The sequence below is a fragment of the Hermetia illucens genome, chromosome 2, assembly GCF_905115235.1.
Source record: "Hermetia illucens chromosome 2, iHerIll2.2.curated.20191125, whole genome shotgun sequence".
Classification (NCBI taxonomy): domain Eukaryota; kingdom Metazoa; phylum Arthropoda; class Insecta; order Diptera; family Stratiomyidae; genus Hermetia; species Hermetia illucens.
Genome location: NC_051850.1, coordinates 144,199,243 through 144,215,859, shown reverse-complemented (window position 1 = coordinate 144,215,859; position 16,617 = coordinate 144,199,243). Strand labels below are relative to the sequence as shown.

General features: G+C 42.7%; 1 protein-coding gene across 3 annotated transcripts in view; it reads left to right on the top strand.

The window, feature by feature from the left end:
* The window catches only part of LOC119648042 (LIM and SH3 domain protein Lasp), a 108,285-nt gene that overhangs the window by 80,643 nt on the left and 11,025 nt on the right, over positions 1-16,617 (top strand). For all 3 annotated transcript variants that reach the window (XM_038049477.1, XM_038049478.1, XM_038049479.1), the window contains exons 3-4: positions 13,678-13,810; positions 13,897-14,032. In XM_038049477.1, the coding sequence (XP_037905405.1) occupies positions 13,678-13,810; positions 13,897-14,032 (269 nt within the window). The remainder of the gene's footprint in view (positions 1-13,677; positions 13,811-13,896; positions 14,033-16,617) is intronic.

Sequence of the window (16,617 nt, the reverse complement as noted above, 5' to 3'; positions counted from 1 at the left end):
TGTCCCTTTCAGAAGGTCATGTGTTTGATTTGGATGCAGTTGTTAGGCTTTCAAATCATCATCCAATCACCGTTGTTTCGGCCAGCCTTTTTATCGTTTTTCATCGACTTCGATGGTCAAACCAATTTTGACAAGTGAACTCTCGTTAGCGCGAATTACGTGACCATACCATTGAAAACGCCTCTGTCGCATTTTTTGCACGATTAGTGCAACCCCATATCGTTCACGTAAATCCTCATTAGACACCTTACAGCGAGGCACCTTTGATTGCCTTTTATAGTTTGCCAACATTTGGAACCATAGAGTTACAGTGCGGACAACACTCCGCTTAATTTTGAATTTGAGACGTTCGTTGATACGTCGATTACAAAAAAGGATACGCTAATGCGTGATGCAATTTCATAACGTAGTTCACCATTTTTTGATATTAGGTTGTTGCACATGAAATGGCCGATTTGGTACTAAAATTTGGAACGACTGTAAAGCTTACAAAAAATTGTTTAATTAATCAAAATAGGTGCCAGTCGATTCAAAATACTTCTCCCAGCGAGATACAAGAGCATATATGCCAGTTTCGTAGAAGTCCAATTTTCAAGAGTTGATAAACTCGTTGAAGATAATTTTGATGACCTCTTCTTTCCTCAATTGTTATTCCGCCACAAATGATCCAAATGCTTAAAAAGGTGGTAGCCGGTTGCCGGAAGGTCCGATGAATATGGTAGATGAGGCAGAGTCTCATACTACAATTCATTCAACTTTTGAACCGTTATTCTATAGATACATGACGTCGTGCCTTGTCGTGAAAGAGTATCATACCATTTCTGTTGACCAACTTCGATCGTTGAATACTCAACTTTTGGTGCATTTCCTCCAGTTGGGCACAGTATTTCTGTGCATTTATCGTTTCTTCAGGTGCCAAAAAAGAATAATGGATAACTCAAGCTGTAGACCACCAAACAGTCACCATTACCTTCTTCGAAAGGGGGCTCGGTTTCGGCATATGTTTCGGTGACTCATCAGCATCTAGCCATTGTACTGATTGGTGACGATTGTCGTGTAATATCCACTTTTCATCACATGTCCTTCTCCGCCTCGGGCTGATTCCAGTTAACCCGTTGGGGTGTTCCGTCCCCACGTACTCGAGGAGGGCGATCAGACCCGAGTCTGCAAGGGACTCATCTGAAGTGGCTTCGGCCACGAAGCCTCACCGGAGGTTATCTGGTACCATGGGAACCGGGACGGCCCTCTGAGAGCATATGCTCCGGGAGAATTCCTGGAGGATGTGTTCTCGGCCCGGTTATTTGCGGTTGGCCCCCTAGTGGGAGTTTCATGGTGGTTGTGGTAATGCCTACATCGCGGGCAGAGCTCCTCGGAGTTCAAGCGTGGAGTTGCGCTGTCCAACTCGGGTACCGTACCCCTTAGTTGCGGCAGAGGTGTTAGATAGGCCTCGCATCCACTGGTATGAATGCTGAGCCTGCACTCAGTATAAACCAGGACCGCTGTGCTTGCATGGCGGGGCTCTGATTGTGGTCACAAATTCAATCCGTGTCCGAAGAGGACCGTGGGATTATGCCTACACGGCAGGTACTCACGTAAAACCCCCAAGACTTTCATCACATGTCCCTATTCTGTGCAGAAAGGGATCGCTTCTGTTGCGGGAGAGTAAAGAACTGCAAATTTCCATTCGAAGCGCCATGTTTTGCTTCGTAAGGGCTTGCGGAACCAATTTGTCGCGCTTTCTCACCTTTCCAAGTTGTTGCAAGTGCCAAGAGACGGTCAAATAGTATACGTCCACTTTCTCTGCAATGTCTCTCACAGACTGACTGATTCGACTAGCAAACGCAGCTCGTCGTTATCAATTGATGATCCTGGATGTCCACGTGGCTTACTTTGATGGTTTACGTCACCTGACCGGAATTTTTCGAACCACCGCCGTGTGGTTCGTTCGTTTACCGTATCAGCTCCAAATGCGCTGTTAATGTTCCTGATCGCCTCCGCTGCCTTATGACCGAGTTTGAACTCATACAGAAAAAGTATGCGTTCTTGGCTTTTTTCCATCCTTTTTTTCCTTTCTATTCCCTGTTATCCCAACGATGGTCAAAACTGAAATGACTCCGTGATTAAATGTAGGAGTATTTATACTTCATTATCCGACACAAACAGCGCCAACTGGTGGTGGTTTAATTCGCAACTAACTTCACATGATTGCCAAATCGGCCATTTCATATGCAACAACCTAATAGTAATGATCTGAGATGTGCATTTAAATCGCACAATTCCGGGTAGGTCTCTGCCACTAATAGTGATAGTGCCTGTACCATTAGGATTCTCTTTTATTCAGATTCAATCTGAGACCGTCTTGCACGAGTCGTTCATTTCATTTTTAGAACAAGTTGCTCTAGATCAGCTTTACTATGAGACCCTAGAAAATGATCATCTGCATAAAGCAATGTATAGTATAAGGGCGCTGGACATTGGATGCCTCGTATGACAGTGTCCATAACAAGAGAGAGGGAATCATGAGAGAACGCTTCCTTGATGAACATTGACACGGAGCGGTTTTGATATGCCCGTCACACTTCGAATGTTACTTTTTGGATCGGATCGTGAATACGGTTATCAAGAATGCGTTCAAAAGTCTTGATAGTATGGGACAACAACCAGATTGGATGGAAATTTGAACATTCTGCTGGATTACCCTTCTTTTTCCATATTGGAACGGTGCTTTCTTGCCAATCAGATGGTGTTCTACCCTTATACCCGCTGAAGAAAAAAATTGAGCTGTAGTATTGGGTACCAGTTCTTCACTTTCCAAAGCTTAGATGCGATGTATTTAAGTCCTGCTGTTTTCCCCGATTTCCTTTCTTTAATTACTACCCCAACTTCAATGGCGCAGACATATGGAGTTACTCTAAATGCCTGCAGTACTTGTGAAGATTTGCTCTTAGACGGTAATAAAATGTCGGCGTCTTATGGGGATATAGTCACGTGGTCTCCGAAACGATTGTATGCGGGAAGAAATGAAAATATTTACAGGATAAGGAAAAAAACCTAGTTCTTTTTTTTCAACTTATGAGATGTTAGATGAACCATGTATTGACAAGTACAAGGTCGTTTCTCGAGTTTTAATTATATGTTTGTCATCCTCATTGCGTGCTCCAAACTCTCGCTTGACATCTCCCATATGAGCAGTAAGATCGCCCGCAATGACGATATAACCATTGGCGCGATGCATGTGCTTCTGTCGAGAAATTACTACAAGGTATCTTTCTCGGCATTAGGTTGACCTGTCTGTGGCGCGTATGCGTTAACGAAGTTTATCGTGCGATCACTTGATATAATGGTGAGCTTCATCTGCCCATTTCTTGACAGTACCGGGACTTGTCTTGCTGAGTCGACTAAGATGAACGCCTTAGTATCTCTGCGTGGCTCTGGGCTCAACACGATCATTTTTGTTTTTAACGACATTGAATGCGTTTTATTGGTCGGGTTGTTGCGGGACATGTCACCAAGGGAGATTTAGCATAGTGGAGCAACTTCAACTATACTTTATTTACCTCTTTCTCTGATCTCAGCATTTTGTTTCTGTTTTACTAACGTACAAAGTACATAGCCTCAAACCCTCTTTTATCTGGCCTTGATATCAGCATGCTATGTAAATAACATATTCAGACAGCTTTTGGTCTTTACCATTCCACGTAGTCCCCAATGATGAATGGGGACCTTGTGGTGATTACAGACCTAAATGGGTAGATGATTCAAGACCGATACCCCATTTATCGATTTTGCGCACTCTATCGCAAGTTGCCGTATTTTCTCGATTTTGGACTTCAATGCATTTCGTCAAATCACACACTTTTCGGACTCCTAGAGTTCACTAGGTTGACCTTTGGACTGTACAATTTAACGCAAACCTTTTGGAGATGTATGCATGTATTTAGATGACTTTCTGGTCGCGGTTTCCTCTGAATCCAGGCATTTAGAGCGCCTAGAGTGCATTTTTCAAGCTCTTCCTGAGCCCGATCTAGTACCCAACAATGAGAAGTGTAAATTCTCGCAATCGTAGGTTACACATCGTACACCAGATTACCGCAGTCGGTTGAAATGCAAGCAATTTCGAGCTTCCGACAGTGTCCCTTCGCCAACTTTGCCACTTGAGCTTTATCCGCGAGTTCAGTTCTGACATCCAACACGTGTCTGGAAGAAGTAACATAATTGCTGACGGTTTACCTCGTGATGCAGAGATTAAGATCCTCACCGTTGATTTTCCAGTAACCAAAGATGCGCAGAAAAGTGCCACAGTCTTCAAAACGTCAAGTTCAGCTCTCAGTACAAATTTAGAAAGTTTCTTATCTTCGTATGAACTACCAGAGCTCAGACCCGAGAGCAAAGGAAGCATTTCACGCCGTTCACAATCTAGTGTACCTAGGCATCCGGACAACGAATCGGAACCTCACCACCACTGAATTGTTGCATCTGTCCAGGGACGCAGTGCGAAAACCACTACCCGCTAGTCACGCGAAGAACTTGCCCAAGGATCTCGAGTCATGTGGGCATGACCCAATGAGGACGGATGCCTCCCGGAGGCTATTGTAGCTCTCTTGCGAGAATTTCCAAGTTCTCGAGCGAGGCTCACACCATGTTAGCCTTGACGCAAAGCAAGCAAGCAATTGTAAATGCTCTGCAAAGAGTTTGCAATGATTTTGAAAAATAATTTTTCTGGCATCGATTAAAATGTACATCTGGAATCCTCTATGTAAGAAAGGCATTTCAGAGAAACTTTGTTATCAGAGTAAAATATGACGAGTCGCATTTTGTTGCAAATCCTTTTTTCTCGTTATTGGTGGCATCCTTCATTTCGGTTTGACTGTAGAATATGGAGGGGTTCAATGGACAATATCATTTTTCTTTAAACACCTTAACTACACTGATGACAGTTTCGTGTTCTCTCCATGAGTCATGGAGCTTGCTCAAATAGGTCTGGATTGGGAGAAGGAGGCGAGCACAATCGGAATGAAGATAAGTCGGTACATTCTGGTTTGGCTGGTTATCACACCCTTCCTATTTGTATTAATGGGTTGAATATCGAAGGTACCGACTAATTTCTAGGAAGTTTTGTTCCTTCCCACGTCCTACTTGATGTCACTCGAGATGTCAACAGCTAGCTTCGAACATTCGCCGAAGGACTTTCCTTTCGAATGTGTTAACAAATTTTTGGAGGCTAGGGTTGGGATCCAGGTTTTCCACCCATGTCGTATGATGGGTTTTGTATACGCGGAACTTCGTGTTTCTGTGCACATGCTTCGAGTTAATTATAGGAAGGATCGAGAAAGTCTTATTCGCTAGCTGTATCTGTCGCTTGACTTCGTCAGTCTCATTGTCGTCCTTTGACAGGCTGCTACGCAGATATATAAAGTTGTCTACGATTTCGATGTTGAGGTCTCCTCCGTTGATACTCGAATGAGCTGGCTTCCTACTTCTTGATTGCATCATTATTTTCGTTTTGTCCTCATTAATCCGTAGTCCAATGTATTTTGTAGCAGTGTCAAGAGTGTAAAAGTTCCTCTGCGTCGGGCAGTTTTCGATACATATACGATGTTGATATCATCTACGACCGCTAACAATTGTCAACCTAATCAGTAGAGTCCTGCTAGTGTTGGTATACAATGCTCGAATATCGTATTCGGGTGCTAAATATAAGAGCTTCGGCACCAGTCCGCTGTTCTGCTTCAAACCAGTACGTGTTTCAAATCGATCAGTCAACCTGTTCTGAATTCTGACTTATGAGTCTGCCACAGTCATTTTCGTCAGTCGTAGTAGTATAGATGGTATACCTAATTGCAGCATTATGTTGTTGTATGCCTAGTTGAAGTTGACAAAGATTTGGTGCACGTCAACGTTATATTATTATTATAGTACTTTATAGTACCTTTGCAGGATTAGTTTAACGGCAAAGGGCTGGTCGGTTGTGGAGCGACCCAGCATGAAACCGCCATGTACTTACCAATGAGTCAATCGGGGTATGGTGTTATTCTATTCTCCAGAATTTTCGTCAGTATTTTATAGGACGAACAGGCTGGTGAAATCCATCTTTAGTTTGGAAAACGCGATTAAGCTTCCTTTTTGTGGATGCTCCTGCGTTAGTCGTCCTCCCAAATTCGCAGCATTAGTTGGTGTATAGTTCTTATTATAGCCGTTCCACCGGATTTTGACAGCTCGTTTGGAATTTGGTCCGCGTTCGGCGCTTTGTTTGTTTTTCAGAGATCGCACGGCGAAATTAACTTATTTTGCTGTCGGAGGATGTGCAGTGGGGACAGGATCACTAATCTTTGTCTTTGTAGAGGTCCTATATGCCTGCGCGGTAATATCGCTCAAAAGTTTATCAGCCACGAGGATTTTGGTAGGGCTGATTCATGATTGGTGCAGTGAGGAGATTCTGCGTCGATATGTCGCCTTCGTCAAGTGACCACCACTGTTACTCAAAAGCTATAAGCCTTCATCAGCATTTGTCTGTGGCCTGTCATGGGGATATACTGGCACACACACATAATTTCAAAGGTTCTCGGTGCACAAGCCAATTTCCTGTGGACGTATTGATCAAAAAACGGAAGTGACAGAGGATAGGTCACACATTAAGGCAAGACCACAACTTTATTGCTGGCTACGCCATTCAGTAGAATTCATTACCTCAAGCTGGGTCGCTTCAGGAACACATGGCACAGAACAGTGTAGAATGGGTATACACGTCTCACGCAGTCTTGGGGGGAACTTTAAGCGCATTTTAATATTTATTTTCTATGAATGAAAACTATTTAGTGCCAATGGCGCAGGTGTTCATATTCTTCGTTGTACAAAGAAAGATAATTTTCCTACCTACCTTTAATGGGCATTTTAGAGCAAAATACCTGAGAAAGTTTCGTCGACTGAGCCACCTACTCTTGTTAAGTGCTTTATTATACTTTACTGCCCATTCTTGGAATTGCTACCACATTTCCTAAAAAGTGCATTGTTTAAACTCGCCATGCAACCAAATACGATTGCACAAGTGAAAATAAATTGTGCTACACATTCCCACATGAAACATGCGTGCAGCGATTATGGTGATGTCGTCAACATCCAGTGACAACTACTAAACTAGACATATGACCATAAACAAGAATCGGAAGTATTCATTGAGGAGACTCATTCGCCGCAACCATGTAGGAGACACATTCGAATTAAACTTCTTCTGAATGGTTATCAAATGAGCATTTGTTCCAAACAATCAGCCGTTCTGCTTCAATTGTTCAAGTGTGGCAAACAATTAATAAATTTAAATGTATGCGCGCCGTCGATTACGTAAGAATGTTTTATGGAATCGTTTCAAAGAGTTTTGGAGCCCAGCCTATGATAAATCCGTTTTACACAAGGTTCTGAGCTTAGGCCTTTCGGTTGCCCACTGGAACCGATCCAATGAGAGAGAATTGGGGAGGCTCCAACTATGATTTGTAATATTTAAGCTCTGTCAATAAGTGCACGTTTTCCATTGCATTAAAATCGATTAAACATTTAATAAATATTGGTCTAAGTGAAGATTGATTATTCGATCATGTCTTACAATGTAAAGTTTAAGTGCTCAAAATTGAACAAATATTGTCCGATGGCTTGCCATATATAGAGGAATGGGTTTTACTCCCAGTGAACTTAGAGCCAGGACAGATAGGTTGTTTACAAAAACTATTGTGGTTACGAAACCCAATAGCAGTCAATATTTGGGAAAAAACGATTGCCAGCAAAACGCTATGTTCTTCATATATACCTTAGAAGGAGGAGCTTGATTTATACTGCAAAAAGACAGAAGGTACACCATTTCTTCCGTATGCACGCATATATATGCAATCAAAACAACTTACTCAAAGTGTTGCATTCCAGCAGTGGTTATTCATTGTAGGCAGGGTATGACAGGAAAAACATCAAATTGCATAATTCCAAAAATTATGGCTTATTGTTCATTTGAACTTTCACTTGAGCGAAAAGCGAAAATTAATTTGAAGTTGAACTTAAAGTCAGCTTGAGTTGGACTTAAAATGAGTTTTTAATGTCTTTCCGTTTAGTTTCGGTATTCTTGAGTTATATAACCTATGAGCCACCATGAAATTTACATCTACATATTTTCGGCCTTTAACTTAGTCAAATATCATTATAATGAATTATGTGCTGGGTAAAATGGTGTTGCTTTACGTTGTACAATTACAAAGTTTGCACTCACATTGCTGAATTTTGTTGAAGCTCTTCCTCACCGTATCATATCTAATTGACAAAAAAAATATGCGAAGAATAGAAATTATATGCATCGATGGGGCTATTGATAGCAAAACAAATTATTAAAGAGCCTTTGAAAATTAAGAGCCAGTTACGACAGCACAACTTTCGGTAGTGGCCATTTTTTGAAGATATTCATCAGCGATAGAAATATACGGGGTAAAGGGAATGAAAGTCTTGGGGGTTTAACGTGAGTACCTGCGGTGAAGGCATAATCCCACGGTCCTCTTCGGACATGGATTAATTTTGGGACCACAATCAGAGCCCCGCCATGACTGGCACAGCAGTACTGGTTTACACTGAGTGCAGGCTCAGCATTCATACAAGTGGAATTCTCCTGGAGCATATGCTCCCAGAGGACTGTCCCGGTTCCCATGGTACCAGATAACCTCCGGTGAGGCTTCGTGGCAGAGCCACTTCAGATGAGTCCCTTGCCGACTCGGGTCTGATCACCCTCCTCGAATACGTGGCGACGGCACGGGGTAAAGGGAATAATAAAAATTATTAGCACGACAATCCGAATCAGGGCCTTGAAGTGTGTTAGAGCATATGCAGTCGAAAATCAGAATAAGTGGTTCTAATTTCCGGGTTTAAAATTTTGTTTTCTGTTTACATCGTTTTTTTTTACGTTTTATTTCCAATTTTTTCCATATTCTTTCTCTTTTTTTGTAGGATAAATGAATGTGCTTTAACCACCAAGCGTTGAACTAAACACCTCCCCTTCATCAAAGAACTAGCCTGGAATCGTTTGAGATATTATTTCAGGCTAATGCTCCCGCATACCCGCCTCAGAAAGCGTACAAGTCAAGGAATTTCTTTCGCCGAAGGGAGGGAACTGGAGGAAGCGAATTGTTAGTTTAAAGAACCCCTTGCCATCGGTCCCTCCATCGGTCGAGCTCTCAATCTTCTTCGCAATAAGATCTTGAACATGATGCTCAAAACGGGTCCATTTGTCAGCGTTCGTCAGCATCTTTCTAACAACTGTTGTCTGGAGAGAACTATCATGTATCTGTGTAAAGTTGCTAACGAAAACCAACCCTACTGTTCACATGAAAAAAGATGTCATTATCATCATCCACTATCTCGTTGTAAAACAGTCTGGGAATCGTGCCTTCCCAATTTTGTGCATTTAATACTGAAAGTCTTCATGCCCGCTTAGAAGCTGACTATTGGTCTTGACTCTATAATCATCTCGCCAATTGATTTGGGATGCAGGTCCGAGTTTCATTTTTTATGTTAGTCAAGATAACGGCTCAGTTTTCTCCAGCACTAGGCTGCAATCATGAGCCGCCATCGGCCCTCTTATTTACCGCATCAAAATGCCGAGTTTGCTTTGCGCCTGTTCAACAGTGCGTGTAAAAACTGCCAGAATATCATCCGCATAATTAACCAGGCGCAATTTTTCTGTCATGTCATATTAACAGACTATCTTAGGAAGTGTTATAGAGATCCGGCCCTGGGATGGAACTCTGTACTTCTCCTGACGTGATTTCCATCCTCTTCTGCCCTTCCATTGGCTCATATAGCAGGGAGCCATATTTTCAAGGGGTACCTTAGCATATGGAATAAATTCTTTATCGTACCTAGGATATCTGCCCATCGTATGAAATTGAAGGTGTTTCTGACATTAAGCTTTACGAAGAACACTACTTGTCGACATCAACAGCTGTATGCCTCAGTTCGATAAATGACATCCACAACCTCCATTACAACATTTACTGTGGATCTCTCTGCTCTAAACCCGAGACTGAGTAAGTCCCCAGCAGCACATATTGCGTCAGCGAGGCTGTTCCTTATGACCTTTTCAAGCACTCTCCTGGCTGCTTTAAGCATGCAGAATAGTCGGTGTGTAGACGGCAGCTTGTCACTTTTTAGCGACATGGAAAAATGCTCCCCTCCAGGTAAGCGCTGGATGCGCCGAGCACTTCGGCCGATTGTGGAATACGAGCTTTTCTATCTTTGTCGGTATACCGTCGGGTCCTGGCGCCTTGTAATTTTTCATAGATAGGGCTGCCTCTTCCAGTCCTTTCATGGCAAAAAGCGGGCGGGTGAACATGGTTTTAACAAAGCCAGTATCGATGATTTTGTTTATCACGCTGTGGAGTCTCCTTTTAGTTGATCTGCACTGTGTCATTGTGGTGCCTGTCGCCTTCCTGTTTCGGCAATTTTCGCCGGCCACCAATACATTAAAAATCTGTCATGGTCGGATGTCCTTGGGTCCGAACCTGAAGTTGTGCGCCGTTCCAAACCCAGCAACGGCACTTTATAAGTTGGAACGCCAACTGGCTGGTTTGAGTCATAGCGAACTGCGCTTGGAACGCACAAGTGCTCGCACGCATTTGTGCATATCAAGTTATCTTTTAGGTAATCGATTATCGTAGATGTCAACAGGTGCCATGGGGGCCAAGGGTTTGGAGCACGTAATCAGGGTGACGATCGGGGTCGATTTTGCGGAAATTGATTTTGTACTTGTGAATACATGATTCATCAAACGATTGTCTCATCTTCCTACATTTTGTAGTGGGAATACTATATGATGTCGACATGTTGTCACCGTCACTGACTGCAAAGCCATTTTCTGATTGCTGTCTTGCTAGTCAAGCTACCAATAGCGTGAGGCGCATTAAATGGTGACGATTTCGTGAGAAGTCGATAGTAAACGGCCAAAACGCCGACCGAAACTACGGTGGCTTAATACGTTGGATGGTGATTTGAAAACATCCCGATTTCATCCAGTTTAGGGCTTTAACAGAGCAAAATGGCGCAACCAATCAGGACGAGCCGACCCGGCTCCTGAACGGAATAAAGGTTGAAAAAGAAGATTGTCAATTTTTTTTTTCTTTAAAATCGTTAGAAATAAAAAACATTAAGACTGTCATGTATAAAAATATAGTGGAATCCCGATAAATCGTACATCGATTATTCGTATTTCCGGTTGTTAATTCATACAAATTTGCCGGTCGTCAGAATTAATTTTCTTTATTTTGCACTCCCGATAATTGGTATTGCCGATTTGGAATGAAATACAATCCGCAAAGCCATTCTGTTTTTAAAGTTCAATAGCATTTTCAGGAATATGGCTCAGGAAAGTGACTACTGGCCTATGCTGACGATATCGACATCATGGGAAGAACCACCCGAGACGTTCAAACTGCCTTCATCCAGATCGAGCAGGCGGCGCGAGATCTTGGGCTGCACATCAATGAAGGCAAGACAAAATACATGGTGGCAACGTCAGCACCGAAGACGAATCAACCAACAACATCAAACCGCACTGGTCAAACACAAGCACGAACAAGAATAAGGATAGGAGAATACAACTTTGAGACCGTTGACAATTTCTCCTATCTAGGGTCGAAAATCACAACCGATAACAACTACGATGATGAAATCCGCGCACGGTTGTTGTCAGCCAACAGAGCCTACTTCAGCTTACAAAGACTGTTCCGCTCGAAACGTCTCACCATAGGGTCAAAGCTCTTACTGTACAAGACTATGATCTTGCCAGTCCTCATGTATTCCTCGGAAACTTGGGTTCTTAGCAAGAAAAATTGCGAACTCTTGGCCGCGTTCGAGAGAAGAATCCTCCGAAGAATTTTTGGCCCCCTACATGAGGATGGACGATTCCGTAGCCTACACAATGACGAAATCTATGAGCGATACCATGACCGTCCGGTTGTGGATAAAATCCGGCTCAATAGGTTACGGTGGGCGGGTCACTTAATCCGTATGGATGAAGATGATCCCACCCGGAAAGTCTATAAGGGCAATATCTATGGTAGGAAAAGAAGACGAGGCAGACCCTGCCTAAGATGGAGCGATGGCGTGGGCCAGGACGCCAGACAGCTTTTAGGGATATCGAATTGGTGGACCTCGGCGCAAAACCGGGATGTCTGGAGTTCCTTATTAAGGCAGGCCTAGACCGGATACCGGTTGTTGCGCCGTTGATGATGATGAAAGTGACTTTTATGATGACAAAAATAACAGGAAACACAGAATTATTCCATTATAAGAAATGCTTATGTATGGTTGCCATTTATCCCTTCGCGGGATATAGCGCACCAACTACACCTATACGCCATCGTTCGTGGTTAACTGAAATTTGCGAGACGCCTACACCCCTCCCCTTTTCTGCACCAAGTACTCTTGGAACGACCCACTCGTCGCCCATCTTGGGAGAGTGGAGAGTGGAGCCAACATTAGAATTGTCCCCACTCCCTCATTCATCTGTGATCTATTCAATGCCACTTTCGCCTTCCAATCACATCACCCACGGGTGCCAGGCCTATGCGGCGACTAAATTCTTCGTTTTTAATAATAATAGGGCAGCGTACTCCAACGATCCGACGCAGACAAGTGTTGACGAAGACTTGGAGCATTCGGGTGATATTGATATATAGCAACACAGAAGGAACACTAACATGGAACAGTCTCAACTTGACCTTCGTGTTGAGATAACTGCATTTTCCGATTTTAGAGAATGCGGCAAAACCTGATTTAGTGCTGTTAATGCGTCGATCGACATCCAGTTCAGTGCCACCGTCTGCGGAAACTACGCTTCCTAGATGTGCAAATTTATCAACGCTTTCGATGTTCTGCCCGTTAATGCAGCTAGAGAGAGTGCGGTGACCTATCAAACTGAAAAGCTTGGTTTTGGTGGTGTTTATTTACAGTCCAACTTTATCTGCCTCTCTTTCTAAATCCAAGACCATTTCGCCAAAGGTATCAAATTTCGAGCGCATCATGTCCGCCATCACTCGCAGTGACCAATAGAGCGATCAATTCTTTCCGTTCATCTATCCACTTCCACGATTCCGCAGTCAACCAGATCTTGTGACACCCCTTTGGGACATGGTCGACGACCCGAATAGCACCCGAAAAAGAGCAGAGTAGAAATCCACAAACCTTACTCCATTGTCATTATGACCACCGACCTCCATCACATGTTTGAATAAAGCGTTGCCAGAGTCCAATTGCCGTTAGTGTGGCAAGAAGGAGAGGAGTACTCTCCAGAATTCCATCATCTTACTTCGTTTAGGCCCAGAAGGTTCAGCTTATATCGTTGGAATTCTCACTCAAATTGGAGAAAGCGTGCATTCTGGGGACTTTCGATACCGTTGTCGAGGAGCGAAATCAATTATAGTCTGTTTTCGATAGTCAAAGGTCTTTGGTGTGAGCCCAGTCCTTATCCGAGGCATTGTTGACATTTCGGTATCAGAAAAGTTTCCAAATTTGCAGGTTGCTAGCCCACAAATTTCTATCCCTTTTAGTCGCGTTTTACGACAAGCAGGGAAGACTTTGAGTGTATTTTTAAGCCCCAATACACAAGTGCGCAAGTGGAATATTATTTAAATGTTATTTCTATTCATCTTTTAGGCATATACCAAAGGCAAAAGCAACAGCAATCGCCGACACACCAGAACTTAAGCGAATAGCAGAAAATACAAAAATTCAGTCAAATGTCAAATATCACGAAGAATTTGAGAAGCAAAAAGGAAAAGTCACACAGGTGAGCGACGACTTTCAAATTGAATAATCGTATATTACAACCGTAGAGGCTTTAATTATATATATCGCACATTTTTTACATTCTAGGTTGCCGACGATCCCGAAACGTTGAGAATAAAACAAAATACAAAAATCATTTCGAATGTGGCTTATCATGGTGAATTGGAGAAAAAAGCTGCAATGGAAAAGCAACGAGGAACGGCTGAAGTCGTTGAAGCAAGAGGTACAAATAAAAATTTTAATATTTCCCTTTTCTCTTTTGATTGTATCATGGTTAACAATAATGTAATAGATGAAAACATGAAGATAGTACTCGCGAAATTGAAATGGTAATGTTTGGTTGCCGTAGGAAAGGCGGTGCTGAGAAAAAATGAAAAATTACAGTTGTTAATGTTTGTAATGAAATTGAGTTGCCTACTTGAATGATGAACCTCGTAAAGTTTCTAGATGGGATATACGTGAAACATTTCTCTTCTTTTCCATGAATTTGTCCTACCTAAAACTGGGCTAGGTTTCTCTTCCGACGAATATTTTTTTGGTTGCCATGACAAAATTTACCCCACATAAGATTTGGGAGATATGTGAAATCCGCAAGGCATACACGAATTGATCTCCTAAAATAGATAAAAATAATCATGTATTAAGCCGAGATTGGTATCAAATCAATACATTCATGGGGCGAATTCACTCATTAAAATGCAAATATAGAGCTCTGTTATACCAAGAAGTAAGCTCCGCGTAAAGTTTCGAAATCTAAATCTAAAAACGAAATTTATTGGATACCACACGACATACTTTGTCAGTTAATGGAGATAATATTTATCGGAGTCGTGACTTTTTATATTGTGCGTACTTAAACTGCAAAATGACTCTCAACAGATCTATCTTCTACTTTCAGTCAAGTGTCGTTGGCGGAGTTAATTTATATATAAACACTTCAGTTAATTTTGCTTGCTATACCGAGTCATCTCTACTCCCTTAGATCGTTAGAAGCATTTACCCACAAGCAATAAATCAAATTCTTGTTCAAAAATCTTCCCAGTTTGTCACTTTCTCCGTTCATGAAATTTAAAATTTTATTTTTCCCTTAAGCAGCAGACTTTGGATTTATACAATTGTAAAACGCCTCGGGTAAAATAGAGGTTGAATGAAAGCTTCAAACATGGATAATATCAGCCCACTTCAGATGCTGGTTAATTAGCGCCATGTAATGTTTTCTCAAGTTATTCATTTTTCTGTGAAATTACTCTGGAGTCTGTTGACTTGTAAAAACAATTCGGTAGCCGAAATAACCTCCGGGCTCTTTGGGAAATTGGCCACGCAACTAGCGAAATAGTCGTGCACAAGTTAATATCTTATCGATCACGTGAGTTTGGGGAATTATGATAATTTTATTTAAATGTGGCGCCGGTTAAAATGTGATTAAAGTGATAGTAATATGAGCAAAAAGAGTTTGATACCGAAGCAAATTTTGTGAACATATTGTAGATAGAATTCTTTCGTTCAAAGAAAGTTGCAAACGTTTAGAAATGAATAATTCATTTATGTCGGTAGTAGAAATTTCAAACAGTTCATCCACGTGAGATTTTAGTCAAACTTTGCAGTCAGAGAGCTTTAATCAGCGCTGTGGTGCGCTGTTTTGATGCCACAAATTAAGACCATGATTGCTGTTATGAGGACAAAAAGGCAGAGTGCAATCGGCTCGGATCTTCAGAGCCCGCCTGCACCATTCACAAAGGAAAGCAGCTCTCCCACCCTGCAATCAGTCTTGAGCTTCTTAAGAATGGTTTACCTAGTGCCCGTAGCCTGACTCTATCTAGAGCTGGGCAATCGCAAAAGAAGTGCCTGAAGGTTTCCGCCTCTTCTCCGCAGCTTCGGCAATGCGAATTGTAAGGTATGCCCCTATAGGCCAGTGCCTCGTGCAGATCGCCATAATTTTGTAAGCATTTGCAGGCGTCTGATACAAGAGCGGGTTTTATTTTAGGCGCGATCGGATTTTGTTTTAGTCGGGCCAAACCTTCCTTGATTCCATCATTGATAATCGCCAACGGGACACAGACTGCACCCGCCGAAGGACTAGTCAAGAGCAGAGCCCACCTGGCCAGTCTATCAGCCCGTTCATTCCCTTCTATGCTCCTGTAACCTTGAGCATATCACCCAGACTATTCAGTGTGTTTCTGTACTGCCCCACCAGCCTAGGGGATGTCGCCGTTGAGTCAAAGGCCTTAATAGCTGCTTTGCTGTCGGCCAGAATGGCTATATTACGCTTGGGGATCGAATCATGGCCCAACCATCGACAGGTTTCTAGTATCGCCAGTACTTTTGCTTGTAATACACTGGCGAAATCTGGGAGACCCTACGACTCGAATACACTGTGTATATTCGAGAAAATTCCCGCATCGACTCCACACACTATCTTTGATTCGTCGGCCTTGTAATACGTCTATGCGCTGGTTGGAAAGTTCACAGTAAAGTTTCTTGTGAAGTTCAGTCTATGTGTGGCGTAGTCCATGGGGAATGCTCAGATTTCACGAGGATGTAACTATGGCCGTATGGTTCCGCTGTCCAGTATCCGGACTCACGTAGTCTGACGACACTGCACGCTACAACGTATTTAATGTGGAGGCATAGGGGGAGGAGGTGCAGGAATATATTGAGAGTATCTGCCAGTCAGGACTGCAGATGCACATAGCGGTTCTTTGAATCCTATTAACCTTCGTTCTATTGTACTTTCTGTTCAAGACCTGCCACCATACAATAGAGGCGTACGTTAGGATGGGACGCACTACAGCTGTGTACATTCAGAGA